General features: G+C 41.6%; 1 protein-coding gene across 6 annotated transcripts; it reads left to right on the forward strand.

Moving 5' to 3' along the window:
- Positions 1-3113: 3113 nt before the first annotated feature.
- mast3b (microtubule associated serine/threonine kinase 3b) lies at positions 3114-23349 on the forward strand. 6 transcript variants are annotated; one of them, XM_027006891.3, is made up of 28 exons: positions 3114-3518; positions 6100-6177; positions 8013-8095; positions 8741-8813; positions 8977-8997; positions 9286-9364; positions 9554-9711; positions 10378-10453; positions 10578-10787; positions 12536-12637; positions 12756-12888; positions 13009-13076; positions 13188-13276; positions 13416-13624; positions 13866-14004; positions 14118-14250; positions 14686-14851; positions 14997-15098; positions 15832-15954; positions 16079-16191; positions 16291-16472; positions 16911-17032; positions 17255-17455; positions 17697-17923; positions 18159-18281; positions 18373-18509; positions 18612-18793; positions 19170-23349. In XM_027006891.3, exons 1-28 carry the CDS (start codon positions 3475-3477, stop codon positions 20231-20233), a joined length of 4437 nt encoding a protein of 1478 aa, XP_026862692.2. In that variant the 5' UTR covers positions 3114-3474; the 3' UTR covers positions 20234-23349. The 6 variants fall into 6 exon arrangements, with proteins under 6 accessions (XP_026862692.2, XP_081564452.1, XP_081564454.1 ...); XM_081708326.1 differs by lacking the exon at positions 8977-8997; XM_035523247.2 differs by lacking the exon at positions 6100-6177 and having other exon boundaries at positions 3115-3518; positions 19170-23348.
- The last annotated feature ends 1014 nt before the right edge of the window (positions 23350-24363 follow it).

The following is a 24363-nucleotide window of genomic DNA, read 5'->3' on the forward strand; positions in this document are numbered from 1 at the left end:
TTTGCTGATGCCCTGTATATAACCTGGAGATCCTCGTGGACTGGGTCAGGAGCCTCACACCTTGCTTACTACTTGTCCAAAACAAAGCAATTAAGGTAATTAAATGTATATGTACATTATGAAGAAGGCATTTTTAAGTTATGTAAAAATTTAAGTGTGATAAAATAGGAGGTGAAAAGTTTATACAGTAGAGTGCTTGCTTTGTTATTTATTGTTTTTGATTTGAGGTTTTGATTTTTTTTTACTGTACTCTAGAGTCAGAATGGGCAATATTATTATTATTAATAAACTACAAATATTCATACATCAATATGATCCTCCTGTTCTCTTGTAAGTGATTGGCCAGGGTCTGTGTTTATTTAGCTCTCACTTCTTCTGTGGTTGTGGGTGCGATAAGGAACATTATTCTAACCACATGTCTGTGGTGGAAATATGATCTAGTGTGTTATGTTCTGGAATTCACAGCACAGAAAATGTTATTCTAAAAATGTACACTACCCTAGTTCTAATACCTATCAAAATTAATTATATTTTGGTAACAACAAGCACTCCTCTAATATCCTTTTTTTACTTTTATGCTATGACTCGGTATAAACATACTCTAGAGCAGATATGCCACATAATGGAAAGAAGAGTATGTGCATGATTTCTGTGCCCTTATTTCTACTCCACAGGTGCCAGGGTTCGGTGCTTCACATTAATGGTCCCCAAAACCAAGCGACCTTGGCAAGCTTCCTCCGACTTTCACACTGCTAAACACTGTTTTCTGTTGTTTACGACAATAAAAAATCCTTTACTTCTCAGCACTCATGCCTCTCACAACGTAAGTATATATAAACAGGTCAATACACTCAATACACTTCCTGAAACTGGTAACTTTTGTAGGTAAAAATCCCTCCAAGATGCAAACAGTCAAAATGATCATTTTAGTCAACTTTAAATGGGTCATGACATCACAAAAGTGTTTCGACTGATTTTTTTTTTAGTTTGACGTTAAAGAAAGGAAACTACCTTTTAACACTTGCATGTGAAAACTTCACATCAGCATTCATGGTTCACTTTCTTCTCCTGATCACAGCAATGATTTTAATGCACTAATGTCTTGTTTTAATGCACTAATGAGTTAAATGTGAATTTAAATGTTAATGTGAATTCCATGTCTGCAGGCTCTTGACTCCCATCCCACTATGCTCCGTGCTTGGCAAGCTATGCAGATATGTCTTCCTAGGTGCCAGCTCATGACCTAAAGTTAAATCACAGCAGAACTGGTATGCTATATATCTATGAAGATACAGTCCCATGTTAGGATGTTATCATCTCTTTGGAGAACTCCCTGGTCAGTCCATTGGAAAACACAGAGTCAGATGGGGTCTTAGACACCCAATAATTGTTTTTAGTACAGGGTCATGTTACAAATTTGACTGGTACTCATTAAGAGGCTTAAATACTGAAATACTGAAACTCCTGGCAGGTCTTCCTGTACATACTATTAGGTGCTTGAATCTGATCTAAAATGAGGCAACACAACTTTGGTTCAACCTTTATAAGTTCTCCCATATCACCTCATTGATGTATTCCCTGCATGCAGGCAGTTACCAACATTTGACTGAAAATGCTGAATCTTGCCTGCAAAGTCAACCAGCTCTGCTCCCTGGCTCTAGCTCTCTCTGCATCGTCACTTACTCTTGACAGATCACATATTTAGATTCCAGCCATATATACCAGCACTAAAGAACAATGATTTCCAGGTATACAACAAAGCACTTTGCAATTTGCTCATGGCTGAATTAGCTGTCTAGGCAATATAAGCTGCAGTCTAGAGCATCGGAGGTAAAAAACTGAATCACCACTATTCACACCATCTTGCAAGATAGAAAGTTCCTTAAAATGTCAAGTTTATGTACTATTAGGTTGTAATTTTCATTTAGCATTTCATCAAATAAGTTTTTTTATTTTGTATTTGTATTAGATGATGGTATGTCCTAGGAAATGTATTGCGATAATATATAAAACTTCTAAATTAACCATGCATTTCAGTCATTTTTAGCAATTATTTGCTATTATCATGTTCAGATTGCATGCCCATTTTTCCATATTTTATGTTGTATTTCATGTTGCACTATTTAAAGCTTTCTACATGCCTATTCTTTATGCTGTCGTTGTTTTCATATTGTATATATACAATATTCATTTAAGAGACCCAAATGTTTTCATAACCTAGGGCCACAAAAGGTCTTAATGCTGCCATACATTCGCTCCGGGTAAGATGCTTTAATGTTATAGACATAAATTGTGCACAGAGAGATCTTATTTAGTGACCTTTTAATATTCTCTTTTATAACCATAACATTTCATTTATTTTGGTCAGATAACAAGCCTAATAACTTTGACTAAAAACACCCAAAGTAATTATTTCTAAATCCTGAAATATCCATGCTTATATACTATATGTGTGTGTGTGTGTGGGGGGGGGGCGTAGGTATGTGTTTTTGAGCATGGAGGGAGCTACAAATAGGCAATAGGAAATCACATCCTTGCTTCTCACTGAAGGCCATAGTCAACACAGTAACAAGGATATTCATGGTATAGGTAATCCTCATCACCATGGTAACTGAGAGACCACATCTCTCTCTCTCTCTCTCTCTCTCTCTCTCTCTCTCTCTCTCTTAGTGGAGATGGCAGAGATGAAAACCCCAAAGGATTTTGATTTGATGTCTTCCACATATCTGAACTGAGATAGAAGTTTTTGTCTACCTCTTGCTTTGAAGTCTTTTTCAAGCTTCTTTTGAAATATTAAATGAAATTAGAGCTTCTACAGTATATTGAATATACCACAGCATATTCTTGTGCGGGCTAGTAGCACAATTATTCCTTAATGTGGCCTTACCTGTCATGTCAATGTCCATGAATAGAGCAGGTCTGGACTGGGATTAAAATGACCTAGGGACACAGCAGCTGACCCTGAGCTCCCCAGAGCTGCCAGAATTAGATAGACAGCATAACATTAAGAAATAAACCAGTGCTTGTGCTGACCGATGCTGACATCTACAGGTTAAAATGTATTGTAGGTCCACGCTCAGTTTTTTCTTGCCTTGCTGGTGGTGTCTTGTCTTGTGTTCTTGTGTCTTGTTTTCTCATATTTTCCCTTCACCCCCACTCCACCCAACTCTCTCACGTACCTCATCCACCGGTTACATTGGAGAGAAGACCGCATCATTCAACCAGAATGAGATTATGAGCCGCTTGCAACAAATCCTGTGCATACTTTCGGGTTAGATCAACTTGACAGCTCTACCCTACGTGAAATGACGTTGATATTTTTCTAATGGGGATAAGAACCAGGCATCGGACTGTTCCAGGGTTCTGTGGTTATACGACGATATGTGAACACTGGGCAGTTTTTTACTGCACTTGTTGTGCCCTCTTGGGGCTCTGAGAAAGCTTTACTTCGGTTCTTCCCGGTTCTTGCAAGGGATGAAGAGGAGAGACAAGCTGAAAATCCCCTCCCTTACTTTGGAGTAAGTTCGCTTTTTTCAGTCTTCATCATTAATGAATAATTTAGGAGTAGTAGCTGGAAGACGAGGGGAAATCCCTCAGTACTGCTGAGGAAACTGCAAAGCAAAAGCAACCTTAGAGCTTCGTTTAGTGTCAGTTTTGAGAACGCATTTATAGCCTTTTGTGTTTTTTACGTTTACAGTTGCGTTTGTGTGTGTGATAGATAGATAGATAGATAGATAGATAGATAGATAGATAGATAGATAGATAGATAGATAGATAGATAGATAGATAGATAGATAGATAGATAGATAGATAGATAGATAGATAGATAGATAGATTTTATTGATTTTAATTTGTGCAAAGAAAGCAGACTAGCCTAACAATTCTGTACAGTAGCCTACATTAGATAAAGGTGAACACAGTGATGTTTGCGAATTACAGAAGAAGCCCAGTGGAGTCTGATGTTTTAAAAGAAATATCAACCTGCCTGCGTCGATACATTTCTGCTACATAGATGAAATATGCTGCTAGAGTGTCTTCGGACGCATCCGCTTCCGTATCTTTTATTTTGTGCACACCAAACAATTCGCTGTCAAGGATTGACAGGAGACTGGTTTGTGCATGTTTATTCATTGTTACAGATAAGAATGCAAAATTTCAACAGCGCTCTGATTTAGTCAACTGAGTAGTAGGCAACGACAAAAATTTACTGTGTGTTGATAAAGTCTTTAATGCTTGCACTCCGCGTGGACTGTTCACGTTTTGAGCGCCTACTGAGTGTAATCACTGTCTACAATATTGCCTTGGTATATGAAATGCACCAAACAAATATTGTGAGACAGTATTTTCGTGCATACTGTATTTCTGAAAGTATCAAGCTGAGAATCGCAGTACTGAATAAATGTTTTGCTACAGTAAACTTAAAGTAAGCGTAGAATTAGGTTCTCTGTGAGAAGCAACATTTTACTTAGCGTGTGTGGCATACAGCCCTTAAGAACAGTGCCTAGGTTGGACAACAACCCAGCTGTCGTATTCACAGCTTGTCATAGGTGAACGTTTGGGAGGATGCTCTTAAGCAACACTGCACGTGTATGCAGGGTTCTGCTTCCGTGCCTTTATATACACCAAAGAAGCACCATTGAGGCGTGGCCAGCTCCTATTCCGAGTGGTTGTCATGACTGCATGCAGCATCACTGCAATAACCAACAATGTACGCAGTATGTGCATAAGATGAAAAACAGATTCCCAAGCTGTATTTTCCTTTATTATCAATAAAGACATATGTAGACATTAGTAAGTATTATACTAGACTTGGCATTGGATTATACCTAAACGTGAACGGGTAATTGGCAGAGCAGAGAACAAAGCCTGGCTGTTCTGACGTGCCATTTCCTCTCATACTCATGAGAACTGTTGCTTGCTGCCCCATCCCTCTTTCAGCCTGCCTTAAAAGATGATCACTGCAGTATTCGTGTACTGTCCTCCCACTCTTAGCACTATGTACATACAGTTGCCCCCTCAGCCAAAACTACACCCCTGGTAGATGACCATGCATCCACTCATATCAGCATGCTGTCAGTTCCCTGTTATTAAACTTCCGAAAAATGTGATCACTGTCTCGCAAATGTTTTTACTTAAACAACTGAAAAGCAATACATATGCGGTTAGGTTGCTCATAACTGTGATGTGTATTTGTTGGGACACTGAGCTACTCTCAATGAGTATACAGAATGATTAAGCAAACCAACTGATAGGATTGCAAATGCACCAAAGGTTGTCTGCACAGTTGGTTCTTCTTCATTTTTCTCACATCTCTATGACAACACGCTCATCTTTTTGCAGCACATGTTGCTATCAGTTGTGCTGTTATATGCCAGTGGCTGCCAGACTGACAACACGATTTGTACATTTTGTGCATGCCTAATATTCAAGCCATCTTATTTTGCATTGTTGCAAGAGGTCAAAATTGAGTAAAGTTTAAAACTAATAGCTCCAATAGCTCTTGGGGCCCCTGTTTTATTGCAATTGGCTCAACATTAGAGGAACATTACTGCCTGTATAACTCCTACAGCATTACACAGCCTGTGCACCTCTTATAATGGGACAGTGAGACTCTATTAGTGGTCAATTGTAATAGAGGACTGACATCATAATTTATCATAGAGGACTTACACTCTGCTATGGGTATCGGGGAGGGGGATATTTTCTGAACTCACGAATTTAGGAATAGTTATACTCTGCATATCTAAAATGCTGCTCTAAAGGCAATAATAGGAACCACTGTAACTAATGTTGGTTATTCAAGATGTTTTAGCAAAATTCAAGCATGAACCTATAAAATTATTACCAAGCCCTTGTTAACTGTGAGCAACACAGAGGAACTCCCCAAATCACACAGATCTTTTGGTCAACCTGCACAAACTGAATACCTGTCTTTTCCTGTCTAATGAAACCTGTGAGATTCATTCATCTAATCTAATTACAAGGTTGGGCAGCTTTCTGTTGGCAGCTAACAAAAGACAGACATCAGGGGAAGGCAAACAGGCCAGGCAGACACACTTAGTCAGAGCACTAACACATGTGAACATGTTTGACTTTCAGTTTGTCACCACACCAGAGCCCAATCACCCTGAGTCCCTGCAGTCCCTGCAGTCCTTTACAAACCCTTCATCCGTGGAGGTAAGATGGGCGCTTTACATGCTGCGAGATTACAAAATCAGTTTAAATGAGAGCAAATCTTGGGTTGGGATAAAAAGCACCAGCATAAAAATGCTTTAACACCTTAATTAAATTGTTTATTATTGATATATTTATTCATAGATAGATAAAATAAGAGGCTAATTTCATATCCCCAAAGTTATAAAGCATTGGAATAGTAAATCCACTAGAAGATAAATACGTCAATACGCAAGACTGTTGTGATTATGATTATGAAAGTACAGACATATGACATCATGTTGGATGCAGCGTGGCGAAGTTTCATTTCACCCTGTAAACATTAACCACCCTTGATCTTAGTCTAATCCTCTGTGGAGGATACTTTTTCTGCACCACCATTACTAATGTGTGTCTGCTGTAATTGGGTTGTTATTACATTACTCAGTGCTCCGATTAGCTATGTTATCACTTTAGACATCAACCGCTCACGTTATAGTTACTAAAGGGATTCTTTTTTTGAAAGTTAGCAGAGGCTACGGGCAAACTTAAATCACCAGTGGAATTTTATTCAGAGGCGTAGTGTATGGTGTTGGTTCATCGATATAATCAAATTTAGATCAGATCCATGGATTTATAATGTGGCCTCCTCTTTTTAAAGTGGGGTGGTACATTCCAACGTCATCACCCGGCAATCAACACAAGAGACCAAGCACACAACACGCACAAAAGCAGTAGCTAACTTTGAGAAAAGACAGCTTCAAGACAGCTTCAACTCTTTTTAGCTTCAACAATATTTAGCTATAAACATGTGTCAGAAATAGCAACTTGCTTCCCGGACGAGGCAGTAATGGAACAGTCTCTAGTCAAGATGAAAAACCTGAAACTTTGTTGTGTTTGCTTTGTGAGTTTCCAATGTATCTTGCTAGCTATGCTTAGCTAGCGTTAGCTAACCGGCTAGCTAGCTAACTAACTAACACAAAGCAAGGAAATCAGAAGAGTTTTCCTCTGCCTGGCTCCTCTTGACAAGCATTTTTCTTGTGTACCTAATGTGGCACTGAGAGTCAAAAATCAACAGGGAAGCTTACTTTTCTAAGTGAGACTTTGTCTTAGATAGCTGGTTATAGCTTGGTTAACATTAGTTGACGTTAACCAACAAAAAGAACAAACGCAGTATCAAGAGCTAGCTAGGTAGATAGCCTAGCTATCCAAAGTGAGTGCCATGTCTGATCCAAGTTGCTGGACTGCAGTAACGAACAGCAAGTCTCATTTCGTCTCTGGTGCAATGCTTAAGAGGTCCAAAAGGTAGGTAACACAGCTATCTATTCGGAGTCATTATTGTGAGCAGGCTGGCCCATATTTAACATTACTTCATCGTCATTGTTCTGAGTGCTATTAGTGTGATTAGTGCTGTATGGGGTCATGGCAGGGTCGCTCATACTTTACTTGGGACCTTAGTATGGGAAATATGATTATCTGTGGTTGGTGGACGGAAGACAAGGATGTCTTTCAGACGGACTGCAGCACAACTTCAATACAGTGCATATGGGCATGATTTCAAGTACTAAATAAGGCTATGGAAACCTTTGATAAATACATTGATTTGATTTTTCTTTTCTACACAACATATTCCACCCTTTTTATTATTTCTACATTAAACTGGTTTAGCTGTAATGTTAGAGCATCCCTGAGACTTAGTGATGCAAACACCAGCTGATAACATCTTTTTGTCTTTCAGTTGCCAGTGATATTCACTTATTCACAAACAGTATTGTTAAAGTTGGAGGAGGCTTGTGTCAGTGAGTTTTTATTGTAATGCTTCAATTGTCCTACTTTGCTTGTGTGTGTTTCTGTCACAGTTGCCGCAGCAATAACAGGAAAAGCCTTGGTGTTGGGACACCATCACCGACGCGCCCACTCTCGCCTCTCTCAGTCCACACAGGTGAGAGTCACTGTTGGTGCCTTAGTTATTGCAATAGTGGCCATAACAATATTGATATTGCAGAAATATATTATATGCAAATGAGCTCTCTAAAGAAATAACTTTTTTTCTTTCAAGTGTGTTCTGAGCATTGTGAACAGTCTCATTGCAGATACATTTTCTCTGGCTGCTTTGATGAATCCCAGCAGTCACATGATTCAACGGGTGTAAATCATGTGGGTGAAATTAATGCAGACCAGTCTTTGAAAATATAAGCCCTGCCCTTGCACCAGTCCTCTTGTCCAAGTCGCCAAACTTGTTCATCGGAATTAGTTAAATGAGAATGTGCTTTAGTCGGGTGTGGATGTGAAAGCAATACGTTTTTGTCTTTAGTTTATGACCTTGTCACTTTACAATATATATCAAAGTGCTTCTAAACTTCAATTACAAAACAGAATTTTGTTTTCTCCAACTTTGAGAGAGGCTGTATTATCAGATTGGCCAGTCTGTCACTGTGCAGGATTATAGCGGATGTGGTGATAATTGACGGATATGTTAAGTGCTCCTTCCCTAGCTAGATTCCCATAGTGAGTAATACATGAATAAATGATACACTTTCTCTGTAGTGTTTTGTTTTGTCATTTTGTTGAATTTCTCTTCTTCTAGCTGCAAGTAGCCCCTTAGACAGCCCCAGAAATGTGTCTGCTATTGCTTCTCTCAACTTCCCTTTCGCCCGGAGGTGAGTAAATGTCATATTCAATGAGCTGCTATATGACCCAGCTGGTAGATCATTTCATTTGATGTGCAGGTCCTCCCGCTAAAGACTTCTTTGCAGCCATCATTAAGCTCTGTGCCTCATATTAAACTCTCTTTTTCTTTCATTTCTGTCTATATCCTCTCAGCCACCTGGCTCGAGCCGACAGGTAGCATTTCTCTCCTTAAGTCAATTTTGTGTGTCTGTCTGTGTGTGTGTGTGTGGTTCTTTATTTCTGTGATTGCATTAATATGGAACAGTCCTTACCATACCCTATACAGATTTATCTAAATGCGCCTTCCTAAATTCTGATGTGTTACAGCGTTGTGGGGAAAATAAATTTATTGTGAAGTCTATGTACTTATACCACTGCTTTGGTCAAATTCCTTTGGTTAAGTGAGATCATTTTCTATATTCTTCCATGTGTTCAATACTTTAGCATTTTGTATTTTTCCAGAGTGGAAGGTAGAAGGTGGTCATTGGCTTCTCTCCCATCATCTGGCTATGGCACCAATCCACCCAGCTCCACTGTGTCTGTACGTACCCCTTCTTACTAATGTATTTGATTTTATAGCAAAATCTTAACAGATGCAAAATGGGGGGGGGGGGGGGGGTAGAACCATAGAACCTGTAATGAGTGTTATGGTATTATTCTGATTTTATAGTTAAGTAGCAAAGTTTTTCTGCGCTAAATCTGCCTAAGAGATGAGTGGCTCTGGTTGCAGTCCTCCTCCTCTTCCCAAGAACGCTTGCACCAGCTTCCATACCAGCCCACACAGGACGAGCTCCACTTCCTGTTCAAACATTTCCGTAGCTCTGAGAGCATGACTGATGAGGATGGCCGGCCCTCATCGTTCATACGCCCACGGTCCCGTAGTCTTAGGTAATCCCTCCAACCACATGCACACATGTATAAATATTGTTTATGTCCTTTGTCTTTTGTGTAGAGCTTAGTCTTAAATGTAAACTTGTGATTTTAGACATAAATGTTGCCATTTTTTCCGTGTTTGGAAAGGTATAATAATAATGGAAGCTCAGGATTCATCATGGAGAGTTGGGCTGATATGTATATACCATCTTTCCCTTATTACACAGCGGAGGGGTTTGAAATTAAGGTTTCTTTAGTTGTGGGATAAACTGAAAAACTCTTCAGTGATGTTGCCATGTTGGGTTGTAAAAAAGGCTGCTATAGCTTGAGGCTGTTAGTTTGCCTAGCCCACGGTGTAGCTCCCTGCTCTTAAGGATTCAGCAGGTCTCTAGATTAGATTCTCTCCCACGCACAACTTACCACTCAGATACACACCCTCCCAATGCATCTTACCACTTAGATATACACTCTTCCAGCACTACCTACTCATGGGTAATGATGCTGTACACTATGGTTATTGAGTTTTGCTAACTGTTTATATTAAATATCACTGGCCTTCGTGTGCTGGTATTTACACATCATTTACACCAAGCAATCATTTCTCATCTGGAATACTAAATGAAATAGATAAATGAAAATATTCATAAAATAAACTTTTGTATCTTGCTTTTCGTGTTACAGCCCTGGACGAACAAGTGGCTCATTTGACAGTGAAACTGTGATGATGAACCATGTTTACAAAGAGAGATTTCCTAAGGTATATTGTCATGTCTGACTAGTCCTAATTGATTAAATTGCTGTATACTGCATGAAAGCACCTGCTCTTCCTGCTGAACTGATTATCATGGTATTTCAGGCTAACGATGAACTCTTGCATACAGGCAACGGCTCAGATGGAGGAGCGCTTGCTGGACATTATCAGACATTGCTCTGCAGACAGTACTTTGCCCCTTGGGGATGGAGTGCTGGGCTTCATCCAACACCAGCTGGTGGAGCTAGCCAGAGACTGCCTGGACAAGTCGCAGAAAGACCTGATCACGTCACTTTACTTCCTCGAGCTGCAGGAGAAGCTTGAGAAGCTGCTGCTCGAGGTGAGGCACGGTCATCCAAGCTGCTTTACTGTGTTTTTCTTTCTCAAACTACCGGTCCTTATTAAGACAGTTTTGGAACAACTGATATATGTTTTTAAATATGTAAAGCTGGAACTTATATGATTTAAAATAACATATAGGTGTGTTTAATTGGACATAAAACTACAATGTCGTTTGTGTATTAACTAATGTGCATTAGCTAATTGGTCAACTTTTTTGGCTCTCATAACAGCAGATTATTTTTTGCTATCTATCTGTGGCTCACACTTCTAGCTGCTTTGACAGTGAGCTGAGGTTCACTACTGTGCAGTTAGTGGTTGGTTCATGTCAGTACCAGGCAGAAGCAGGCAGAACAAAGACCGGCTGTCGCAGGGAGAGGATATAACATGCCTTGCGTTCTCAGCCATGCCGTGCCTGTCACCAGTCTGACAAAAGTGCCATCGCATCTCATCTCCCTGTATGTTGCTCTGGCCTCGCTACTTTGCTCAGAAGGAGCAACAGGTTCAGCAGCAGGCGGCCTCTAATAGAGACCGTAATCGCCCGTAATGAAAACATTATTGGCATGACTGGATCATCACTGTGCTCTTTTCGGAGGGAATTTCCCTCCGTGTGTCATACTAGCCTGCGGCGCGGGTCTTGGTTGGAAATGCAGATCTCCCGTTTGGCTGGAGATTCATCTGTATGACTAGAGAGCCTTAGTTTCCATAGCAACCCTTACGCCCACCTACTGGTTTGTGTGCAGACAACCCCAGGCAGGACTCATCGCTGGCTGTCACTTTGCATGGCTGGGGTGGACATTATGCACAGAGCTAAGCTTATTAAAGTGTTTCCCACATCCTGTAGTCACTGGCTCCAAGTATGCATGCACTGGATTTTCTGACCCCTTTAATAACTTTCCTTGGTATTCTCTCCTACCCTTCCAGCCATAGATTGTATCTTGCGTAACACTAATAGGATAGTCATATGAATTCCCATGTTAGGATAGTCATATGAATTCCCATGTTCGGAATGCAGTAGCATCAGTCCACTGGGGGAATGAGTGAGAAGTGTGTAACCCTTTTTTTAAACCCTGTGATCTGGCATATCATTTCATTTGGATTCATTGATTGATTGCATCATCCTTAACTATCACCCTAAGTGAGCTCCTACATGGATGTTATTTCCTTACTAGAAATTATAAATTAATATTTACTTCATATAGCACCTAATAAGCAGCAGTGCTGCAGTAGTTGCTTTATCTGGAGTCTATTGCCTTCATGTGTGTAGATTAGATGAAAGGCCCAATTTGAATCACTGGTTGAAATGGGCCTGGGAGAAATGGCTTATTATCTTTGATGTAATGCTTTCTGTTGGTGCTGTTATGTAACCTCCACCTCAAATTCACATTGCCCTGTATGCACTATTTAAAAGAACTACAAGAGTCACCTTTCATGCTGATGTGATGCATCGGGTCCTTTCCTGCTCTGGACTAATGTTGACCATTTGCTGTTGTAAATTGTTACAAATTCACACACACACACACACACATACATACATACATACATACATGTCCACAAATTACACACTCTCCTCCAAAATAATTTGCTGTTATATATTGTAAGCTAAAATTACATGACTGCCTACACAAGTACTCAATTGCCTATCCAAAACCTCTCATGCAAAAAGCCCTCTTCTGCACTCTTTGTCTACAGTCTTTTTGTCTCATAAAGCTTGGGGTGTCACCAAATTGATCAGTTGTGTGCTCTTAGGCACTGGAGCGTTCTGAGAGTGAGGAGGTATCAGTCATCACGCAGCTGGTGAGGAAGCTCCTCATTATCATATCCCGCCCTGCAAGGCTGTTGGAATGTCTGGTAAGACCCCATACTGTTAAAGATTGATGCACCCTCAGGAGGAATGACTTCTTTGAACTCAGGGATGGTTGTCATTGTGTTACTAACCTTTTTGTCTTAAACTGGACTACATTAACAGGAGTTTGACCCTGAGGAGTTCTATCATCTTCTGGAGGCTGCAGAGGGTCATGCCAAAGTTGGACAAGGCATCAAAACAGACATTCCCCGTTACATCATCAACCAGTTGGGTCTGAATCGAGACCCCTTAGATGGTATAAGATCTGTTCTATCTGTAGGGTCTGTTGTGTCCAGTATCATTATTAAGCAAACGCTAAGGCTCATACTATCCTCAATCATATTTTGCCTTCTGTCTCCTTTTTTTTGGTTTGCAGAAGTGAGTCAGCTAGAGGAGCACTACGATTCTGCACCCTCTCTCAATGTGGATACTGACGACTCTGAAGTAAGCTACATTTTGTGGTCCGTTTCCATGGCAAGGATTGAGCCTAGTCCTACCCTAGCTGGGCACATGAAACATTAATGAAAATATTTCTTCCTGCTACTTCATTTATAGCACAATAAGTCTGTGATCACTCCCCCACGAAGGAAACCACTAGAGAGTGACTTTGAAACTATAAAGCTGATCAGCAATGGGGCTTATGGGTAAGCATATCTGCTCATAATATCGTAATAATTGGCAAAGTGGACTTAAGACAAAATGGTTTCCAAACCAATCATTCATTGTACTAATTGGCTCTCACCATTTGTTCCATCAGAAAGTTGTATCTGTAACTTGTTTCAGGGCTGTGTACCTGGTAAGGCACAAAGAAACTCGTCAGCGATTTGCAATGAAAAAGATCAACCGGCAGAATCTGATCCTGAGGAATCAGATACAGCAGGTGTTTGTGGAACGGGACATCCTGACGTTTGCCGAGAATCCATTTGTTGTCAGCATGTTCTGCTCTTTTGAGACCCGTAGGCATCTCTGTATGGTTATGGAGTATGTAGAAGGTAAAGTCATGGGATATAAACTGCTTAGAATAGTTGGTCTTAGTATTTTGTGGTGGTTTTAAAAGCACTGCATGATGCTTTGTGAGGAAAAAAAGACAAAATTACCCAATTTTGGTTATTCTTAAAGGATTGAAAATTATCCATGTTTAATCACCACTTAATTCAGGATTCAGTTTTATTTTTGTCCCAAGAAAAAGACATTTGAAACCATATATTTCGCATTTTTACATGTGACAAACAGGTGGTGACTGCGCTAATCTGCTCAAAAACATGGGCCCACTGCCGGTTGATATGACCCGAATGTACTTTGCGGAGACTGTTCTGGCATTGGAATACCTTCACAGCTATGGCATAGTACACAGAGACCTCAAGCCTGACAAGTATGTGGAGAAAGGTGTTATGTGCAGCATTACAGCATAAGATATTAATTCAGTGTCTAATTAATTCAGGAAATGGTTTCATTTAGTAAACTCTTTTAAAACCTTTTTTGCAGCCTATTGATAACCTCAATGGGTCACATTAAGCTGACAGACTTTGGCCTGTCTAAGATTGGCCTGATGAACATGACAACCAATCTCTATGAAGGTCACATTGAGAAAGACACAAGGGAGTTCATCGACAAACAGGTTAGAGGGTATTTGTACGTTCTGTGTGTTCTTTTCATGATTTATACAGTTGTATACAGTTAGCATAAACTGTTCTTTTTAGAATCCTGTGGGTGTTTGGCTGTGTATTGTTTGTTTGTTTGTTTGTTTGTTTTTTTAATCACACTATTTAATGAAAAATATGTTACATAACTCCACTCTGGTGTCCGTTGTTTTACTTATTGTAGTAGAGTGTCAGTCCCAGGTCAGTCCATGAACTGAAATTTAACTCCAAATTGAAATCCACTGATGCGTGTTGTAAGCAGGAGTACCTAATGTCCAACAAATTGATTTCATCTCCTGAATGGACCTTACAGTATTGACTTTGACCCTGTCAGGAACTGTATTGGGTTGTTACCATCATTTAGCTTTTCTTGCGGAATCTGTTTGTAAATTATTGACTGAGTCTCTCTGTAGGTTTGTGGCACACCTGAGTACATTGCACCAGAGGTTATCCTGCGGCAGGGTTATGGCAAGCCAGTGGACTGGTGGGCCATGGGGATCATTCTGTATGAGTTTCTAGTGGGCTGTGTGCCCTTCTTTGGAGACACACCAGAAGAACTTTTTGGCCAAGTAGTCAGCGGTAAGCCTGGATGCTAAAATATTGCATTTGTTCACTTTGCTAGAAAAAATTGGTGTGAATATATGTAAATAAAGTTTCAATATCACAATCCTGCATGCATTGCTAATTACCCAAAATGAATGTTCTTGCTTTATCCCCTATGCAGATGAGATTATCTGGCCAGAAGGAGACGATGCTTTGCCAGTGGATGCCCAGGACATGATCACACGTTTACTGAGGCAAAGTCCCCTTGAAAGGCTTGGAACAGGTAATTTCACAACCTGTGGTCTCTACTATCTTTATTGGCCATGTGGTGAGTGGCTATTACTATATAACACACAGGTAACAAAGCACTGCTATTACAAGGGCTGCACAATGTAGAGAAAAATTATTGCAATTGTAGTATAATTTGCTATATTACAGATACATAGTAGTAATCCTTTGATGTGATTCAAGATTGGGCTGTCCTATTTTTATCATAATTTATGCTTGTTGGGTCATGTGAATGCTGTGATTCATCTAAACACTCATATGCAGTGACTGAGGTCAGGATGCTCACAGCACACAATAAAAAATGATATGATTTGTAAGAGAAGTCATTTGCATATTGTAGCCTGTGATATCAGTATTATGGAGAACAATATTGATTAACAAACAATATATTGTGCATCCCTAGTCATTGTAGCAATGTGCTTTTGCAATGTGCATTAATCAAATATATGTGATTGTTGTTTGTGTGTGTGTGTGTGTGTGTGTATGTGTGATGTTTTTTTTGTTTGTTTGATTCTCTCTGAAATGTTTGGGGGTTTTTTTTACTTTGTTTTTCCTTCTTGTATGTGCCCTCCCTCTTGAATGATTTGTAGCCATTAGTAATGTCTTAATAGACCTCTGAAGGGGGCGGGGCAACAAAAGCGACCTGCTTGTGCTGTTTAGCATTCCTTAATGTGCTGTTTGCATGGTGGACCTACCTGAGTGGGCTGTGTTCTTTGCGTGTTGTGCAGGAGGAGCAGCAGAGGTAAAGCAGCACACCTTTTTCACAGGCCTTGACTGGACTGGTCTGCTGCGACAGAAAGCTGAATTCATCCCTCAGCTGGAAGGCGAGGATGACACTAGTTACTTTGACAGTGAGTGGCACTCATTGGAGTTCTCTCTCACATTTAGTTTAGGTTTGTCATAAGCGATTCGTTTGCGTTTGTACTTTCATATTCATTTGTTTTTGTTTTGTTTATTGTTTGTTTTTATATCCAGCTCGGTCTGATCGCTACCGTCATTTAGGCTCGGATGAAGATGACGAAACCAATGACGATGAGTCTTCTCTTGAAATTCGTCGGTTTTCCTCATGGTCAAATCGTTTTAGCAAGGTCGGTAGCGCCATAATTGTAAATAGAACAACACACCTTGCTCTACGTGTCAGTAAAAAAGTCTGTCTCTTCTTGCATACATCCCACTTCCTTTTCTAGGTTTATAGCAGCACAGAATACCTGGCCACACCGTCCAATCTGAGTTTCTCATCCGACCGGAGCCACAGCGAGGAGCAGGAGGATCGCGCGGATGGCAGAGAGAACCACTCCCCTGTGGAGATGCGCAGACAGAGCAGCACAGGAGCACAGGACTGCAGGAGGCTCTCGGGACACAGAGGATGGTCAGTGGTTGCAGAGTGAGGGGCCACACTTGCTCAAATAAAAAGCAGATGGACCCTCCCTAAAACTGCTCTTGAGCAGGACACTGCAAGCTGCACAAATATCACCTACAGTTTGGCTTTGTGTTCTTTTCATATGAATATGAGTGGAGCAAAATCATTTGGTGAATCTTGCTTAAAAGGAAGAGTAGATTTAGAAATACGTTTGTACATTTGCAAATGACTTATTAATGGACTTTTTAAGAAATGAGCAGGAGTGAGCAGGAGTTTGTTTTCTAATACTAGATTTCTAATGCTAGATCATCTCACAGTAGTCAGCCAAGCTTGTCTAGACATAGGTCTGTTCCCATTCTGGAGGTGCATTTCCGCGTGCATGGTTAGGGGTTTCTGTTTATCTGTGATACCTGATGCCTCTAACACATGGCTGACTGTGTGTCGCAGCCTGCAGCCACGAGCCTCATCCAGCTCCTCCCAGTGTGAGCGCTGTGTCAGCCCCCTGGTGGCGAGCAGCACGCACAGTCTGGAGGCCATGCCCCGCTTCGCTCTGTCCACAGACGACGAAGGTGCGTGCTCCACCTCTTACATGAGCTCTCAAGATGGGTTGGATTCGGCAGCACAAATATTCAAATGTATTCTTATTACTGAAGGCGACGGTGATGTAGAACGTTAATGATCTAGACTTTGTGCTGTTTTCCTTCAAAAATATATTACTCGTAATACTCTAACACTCTAAAACTCTTAATACTGGAAAGCAACTTGAATTTTTGTTCTCATTCACTTTAAAGCCGAGGTGGTTGTATCCAACTTGCGTCGAATCAGATTGCGTAGCAACAGTACAGGAACGAAGCACTCATCTCCAAGGGAACATAGCAGTCCACGCTGCTTTGGCAACCAGCTCGAGACCCCTGACAGGCAGCGTCTCTCTCCAGGGAGCAAAGTGCCGAAATCTGCCTCCATCTCAACACTGTCTCTCATTATTACTCCAGGTGAAGGTTTTTTGTTTTTTTTTTGTTTTTTTTTAAGTAGCGTTAGTCTTATAAATACATTGCTTAAAAAAGAACATTTCAGTAAACCCTAACTGTTGTTTTATCAGTGAAGATGCATAACAAATTTGTAGTGCCTGGGTTTGCCATTGGACTGGATACTGGTAGTAATTGAAATACTCGACACTTGCCGGCGCTGATGACAGCTGTCCGTTGCCCTTATGCTCCTCTCCTTTCTGTGTAGATGACATGAGCGGAGTTCTTCAGCCTAGCCCCATTTCCCCGGCCTCCATCTCCTCCAACCCGTCATCCCGCGAGTCCTCCCCCAACCGAGACCTCTCCCTGAGCATCAGCTGCCTGCGGCCGCCCATCCTGATCCACAGCTCGGGGAAGAAGTACGGCTTCACCCTGCAGACCATCCGCGTCTACATGGGCAACAGCGATGTGTACACCATCCATCACATGGTCTCGGTGAGCGACTCGCCGCACTGGCGTGACAAGCTGCTCGAACTGGTCTAATCTTTTTTTCATAGGAGGGGGTCACTTGAGCCCTGTGCAACTGAATGCTTTGTTAAAGAATGTGTAAACACAATGTTACTTGAGAAAATGTTCATAAATGATAAAATAGAATGATGAATGGTAGAATAGAACTCAAGCGTTTGGTGCTTCATTGGTAACAACTGATTGAGCTGCCTTTTTTGTGTAGAGTGTAGAGGAGAGCAGTCCTGCTCATGAAGCTGGCCTGAGAGCTGGAGATCTCATCACTCACGTGAATGGTGAGTCCGTACAGGGCCTGGTGCACACCGAGATGATGGAGCTTCTCCTTAAGGTAAGGTGCAGCAGAAACCCAGAATGGTTGGACTGGAACTCTTGTGCGAGGCCACTTCTACACTGTCTGACAACCTCTATTTGTTATACAGAGTGGTAACAAGGTGGCGCTGCAGACCACTGCCCTTGAGGACACGACTATAAAGATCGGCCCAGCACGGAAAACAAGCTACAAGGGCAAGATGGCACGCCGTAGCAAGAGGAGCAGGCGAAAGGACAATCAGGACCGGTCAGAGTTCTAGCCCTCCTAATTTAGTTTACTGAATACCAAAATGTGTATCTGAAGCCTGTCGATTCTGAGAGCTATGGTGGTGTTCATTGTGCCCATTAGGCGACGGAGCGTCCTGAAGAAGCTCTCCAGGCAGAGCACGGTCCTGCACAGCAGCCGCAGTTTCTCCTCCGGCCTGCATCACTCTGTGTCGTCCAGCGAGAGCCTGCCAGGCTCGCCCACACACAGCCTGTCCCCAGGGCCCTCCACGCCCTGTCGCAGCCCCGTCCCTGAGCACGCCGCCGGTACGCGCCGCCCCTCACATGACCACTTGCGGTCCCTCCATACAGCTCTCTGTCTGGATGCTTAAGTATCTTCTGAGTGAAATGCTTTAGGTTTGGGGAAGCCTCACTAGGTGAAACAGATCCTTTATAAGTCTCAGTCTAAAGTGGGCAACATAAAATTAGACATACAGTTCAAACTACTTCAAAGAGAGTGTAAGTGTATTATATTTTGAGTACTCCTACTATTTATAGTTTCAACCCACTAAAGCTATTCTCTAGATCAACTTTGGCCTTAAGTTTAAAAAATGTCGCACTCTTTTGTTTTAAACATTTTACTCAGTCATATACACGTGTGCATGTGTCTGTGTGCATGTGACTCTGTCTGTCATCTGTTCAGATGCAAACCTCCATATTCTCCCTCCCCCATCGAGTGCCTCCTCGTGCTCCAGCTCGTCAAGTTGTCCAGCTGTGCAGATGAGGCCCAGCTCCCTACACGGGCTCGGGCCCAAACTGAGCACTCAGCGCTACACCAAAGTGGGCCGGCGCAAGTCTACTAGCAGCATTCCCCCCTCACCCCTGGCCTGCACATCCTCCCCCCAGGCCCTCTCGCCTCAGCACTCTCCTGCCCCCCTGCCCAGCATCACAAAGACCCTGCACTCCTTCCACGGGAAGACACTATCGCCCCCCACCATCGTCCGCCACTGCGTTCGACCCCGCAGCACCGAGCTCCCCGTCTCACCGCTGCTCAAGAGAGTGCAGTCTGCCGAAAAGCTCTCGGGCATCTTCCATGGGGACAAGAAGCCCCACGCCCCGCGCAGACACACCCTAGAGGTGCCCCACTGTGAGATGGAGGCAGGCGGGGACGGTGAGGGAGATGCGGCGTGCGGAGGCGTGGCCTACGTGACAGAGCATGGCAGGATCGGGGCCTTCGTGGGCGGGCAGAAGCTGCGCGAGTGGCCGGGTGAGCGCGCCGAGCAGATTGTGGTGATGCGAAAGCTCAACCTGTCCGAGCGCCGCGACTCCTTCAAAAAGCAGGAGGCCGTCCAGGAGGTGAGCTTCGACGAGCCTGACGAGAGGGCTCCCCAGAACCCGCCCCTGCCAGCCCCAGCCTCTGGTGCGCGGCCCAAGCACCGGGCCGAGTGGGTGGTGTCGTCGTGCTCGCAGGGCTGGGAGGAGGGCGGAGCAAGGAGGGTCCCTCTGGTGCCTCAGATTGCAGTACAAGGCTCTGAGAGCGAAGAGCTGAATGACTGGCAGCCATGCTCTGACACCGAGAGCAAGGAGAAGGAGACGAGCACAGGAGTGAGCTCCGACTCCAAGACGGAGGACAAAGGAACCCCAGGATCCGCCAGCTCTTACAGAGTGGCATCAGATTCTGCATCACCATCCAAGGGAGCAAGTCAGACGGTCAACGTGGATGGCTCACGTATGAGTCCAAGGAAGGGGAAATCCAAAGGAAAATGACTGGGCAAATGCTGATGTCATTTTGAAAATCCTTACTGAAGAATAGAAAATAAGTGGTCTTCACCCACTTTCTAGTGTTCCTGCCGAATTACTTACTTCTGCGGAGCATTTAAAGAGCAGCTTGGTTGGGATGCTAGTGTTTTGAAAATTTTATTTGAAGATGAAGCAAGATAGATTTTTACAGGAAGTATTTATAGTTGGTTTTTTTTTTATGCGTGCTTGAATTCTAATGATGGCAAAAAAGAAACCTGATGGTAACCAGCCCGTCTTTCCACCCATCGAAGGGAGAAGACATGACTTTTCTATGAAAATGTATTTTCAGGCAGAATGTTTGTGCTAAAGGTAGCTGACATGGCAAATGATCATGGACTGGGTTTCAGGAAAAAAAATTTAAAAATCGTACAGTGTCCGAGTGAGGGCTACACAAATATAGACACACACCTAAGCAAACTTGTCAGTATTTTTGCTCATTTTCAGCTGCTCAGTCCAGTGTGTGATCTTATAGCTTTCCACACCAATTTTGTTGTATTAGTTTCAATGTGGATTTTGTATACACTGCATTATGCACCCTCTAGCCCCATTTAATTAAGTGTACTTCAGCTCAGGGCTTGGATTGTAGGAATCTCACAAGCCACTTAGCATTTGCAAAATGTTTGATATATTACCAAAACATGTAGATTTTATGTTTGCATAGATTTATCTTCACTGGATATTGTGGTGCATCCCAGATAACATGTAGGTTTAGTGAAACATTTTAACCATTGGACTTGAATGTTTGTTAGCCTGAGTTAACTCTCCTGAACATTCATGTTGTCTTTAACTGTGCTAACTGGAATATCGCAGAGCATTTTGCCTAGGTAAGCTTGAACGGGTACCCTGCTCCAGCTGCACTTTCAGCAGGGGCCTCAAATGTGTCTTAAAATGAGAGAGCAGTTCCTTTTTGTAGGATTTAAAGAGCAGATCTTTCAGTAGGATTATATAACCTTCAGATGGATATTTACTCTCAATGGCTATTTATTAACATTTATTTAAAAGATTCTGTCAGAAATTCCCTTGAAATCACAAATTTGCTAACATTTACCACTTTTTAAAAACTTGATATTCTTAGTTTATGCATGTGGTTATAATGTGGTTTCCAAGCCATATTGTCCGTTTTCCATCAGTTGTTTATCTAACTACCTTTTGTAGAAAGGACAATGTTTACATTTTTTTTAATCATTTTGAATTTCTGTTGTGCAAATGCTCAATCTATATGCATCATGTATGTTGTAACTTGCCTACTGAGTTTTCAGTATGTAGAAATGCCAATAGTGCAAGAAGGAGCCTGAAGGCAACTACAATGGTTCATAGTTGGGGAAGTCGTTTAACGACCCCAGCTTACAAATAGTCGTAGCTCAAGAGTGCGTGCGTGTGCACGTGTGCATGTGTGTTAAAAATGCCTCAAAATACTAGATTTTTTTCCAAAGAAGAGAAGGTTTTTCTCTTCTTATAACAAGAAATCTAAAGTACAGTATTTGCATGGTACTACAGTTCATTGCATACGCTCATTTTGTTTCCTCCCAACTGGTTATTGGATGAGGTTTGTGAATTCACATGCTGTGAAAGGTCAGCAAAACATCTCTTTTTTGTTATTTTTAATTGGGATTTCTGATATAAAAAAAAACCAAACACTGGTAGTTTAGTCTCTGTTTCAGTGCATAACTGCATCTTGCTACTTTGGTGCTACTTGGGTCTGTAATGCATTCCATGTTTGACATTAGGTGGTATCTCTTTTACACACAAAGGCTAATTTTAAGACTTTGAAATAATTGCATGCTGCATGTACTTTATAGTGAGCGGACAACAGATGCTCGCATGGCATTCTCGGTGCAGTTTTTTGCCTGGTGCAGTACAACTAACTTTCCGTAAGACTTGCAGTGGATTTAATCATATCAGTTACATAATCCTATATGTTTATTTTAATGTTATTGCTCACTTTATATTGTGAATATAAAGTGTTTTGTTCTTTCCTGACTAGCTGCATAGCAACTACCCCTCCTTGATCCATCCTACTGAAGTGGTTGTAAAGAGTCGATCATTTCAGTGTTGTTTTGTCCCTTCCAGATCTGGTCTTAATGAATTAAAAAGTCAGAAAGTGACCAGTTTTGTAACTTTTATATGCAATAGTGATGTTTCTCATCCCCGAGTTCTTCAGATATATTGGGATTGTTGGTTTTTGGTCTGTGCAGGTTTGGGGGAAAAATAATTTTATATATATTTTGTAATGTTATACTTGTTTGCCAGTCCAACCTATGTTTTGTAATAAACCATCATGTGTTGGTTCTAACCACTGAGTACTGTTCTTCTCCAGTGTGCCAAGTATTGGGATACAGCATACATACATGTGTACTAATACATTGTATTTGGGAAGTATTCACACCCCTTACTTGTTATACACTTTGTGTTGTGGATTTGAATCTAAATACTTGCCATTTTTACCCCTCAGTCTGCACGTATTCACCTATAATGACGAAACATTTGCTTAGATTCTGCTTGAGATGCGTCTAGAACTCAGTTGAAATCCACCTGTTGTAATTTGAATTGATTGGATATAGTGTGGAAAGGCACATATCTTGGTCTATAAGGGCCATTTACACTGCATTATCAGAATGAAAACAAAGCCAAGATGTCTAAGGAACTGTCGATCTCTGCATTCAAATGTGGCGAGGCATAGATAAAGGGTTTGAATACTTTTATGAATAAGAAATTTCAATTTAAAAATGTTACTTTGTCATTATGGGTGATATACAAGTAAAGGGGTCTGAATCATTTTTACATCCACTGTATGTCCAGTGAGCTAGTTAAAAATTCACTGGTGGTTGTGGAGTTTTAAACAGATTATTTCAGAGAGAGTGCAGTTTAGCTCTTTGTCATCATCATCTTGAAGAATGATTAGACCAGCTCTCCAGCTATTTCATTCCACATCCTTCCTGTTCCTGGAATCTGCCCTTTCTGGATTAAATTGCTTCTGGGGTTTTTTTGTTTTTGTTTTGCCTTTGTTTTTGTTTTGGATATTTTGGAACTGTTTAGATAAACTTGTGGCAAGTGAAATAAATCTTTCACTTTTTGTAATGAGCCAGTATGTTATATACATTTTTTTTATTTGTAGTGCTTTTATAAACAAAAGTTATAGATAATGTTTACAGTGATAAGTTTTCCAAGTTACTCATAATTGGTTCTTGTATCAAGAATTTAAAAAAGTTTGAGATTAGTAAACTTTTTGACTTGACAAGCATGCAGAGTAAGGATACTAATTTACCACTTGCGGTAAATTCACATCACATTCCTATAACTGTTAATATTTAACTTGCACTTTGTGCTCAGTGTTTATTTTTGGATGGACTGATCCATGCACTTTGACAGATTTGTTCCCATTAGGCACTTGGTTGGAATAACTTCACAAGTGCCATGGTTTACACACTGGTGAGCCTGGAGGCAACATCCTAAACATGGGAAACAATGCTTGCAGTCCATCCCTTGAAATAATAGATGGTGTTTTCTTAGCTGGCCAGGCCAGTGGAATCATTCCTGATATCACCCTTGACAGGACGCTATCTAATTACCTTTCTCTGAACTCAAGCTTTGCGCTTAACTTTCATTATGCTGCTATCCAGCAGAGCCTCTCAAAGGAGCAACTTGCCGTGTTAGATAGCAACCTAACTTCAGTCGTCGGACAGCGCGCTAAGGTGTCTTACGGCGGTGTGGGGGTTGTGGCCCTTGCTATGTCCTTACTCTTGGAGAGTCTTGCTGCTGGCATGGTTGGTCAAATTGACGGTGAGTCCTTGGACCCCTACCAGAGGATTTTTGGACCCGACAACTCTTCGGTGATCTCATCTGTCGTCCGTGAGTATCTGAAGCTAGTTCCTTGGACAGTGAATGACAGTGAGGGCATGGCAGTACTAACGGAGGTCTATGACCAGAAATTGAAGTACGCACTTATTGAACACTATGAGAGTATGACTCTTGAACATCACCTGAACACAAATACTCTAAAACAGTGGATCAGTGGGTCAGCCATTCACTTACATGTCAGGATCCATGGCATCCGTTTATCATCAGTCCCAAAGGGCTCTGCTGAATCTCTGAGGCTC

Source organism: Electrophorus electricus, chromosome 26 (genome assembly GCF_041902795.1).
Source record: "Electrophorus electricus isolate QZ-2024a chromosome 26, ASM4190279v1, whole genome shotgun sequence".
In the NCBI taxonomy this organism is placed as follows: Eukaryota; Metazoa; Chordata; class Actinopteri; order Gymnotiformes; family Gymnotidae; genus Electrophorus; species Electrophorus electricus.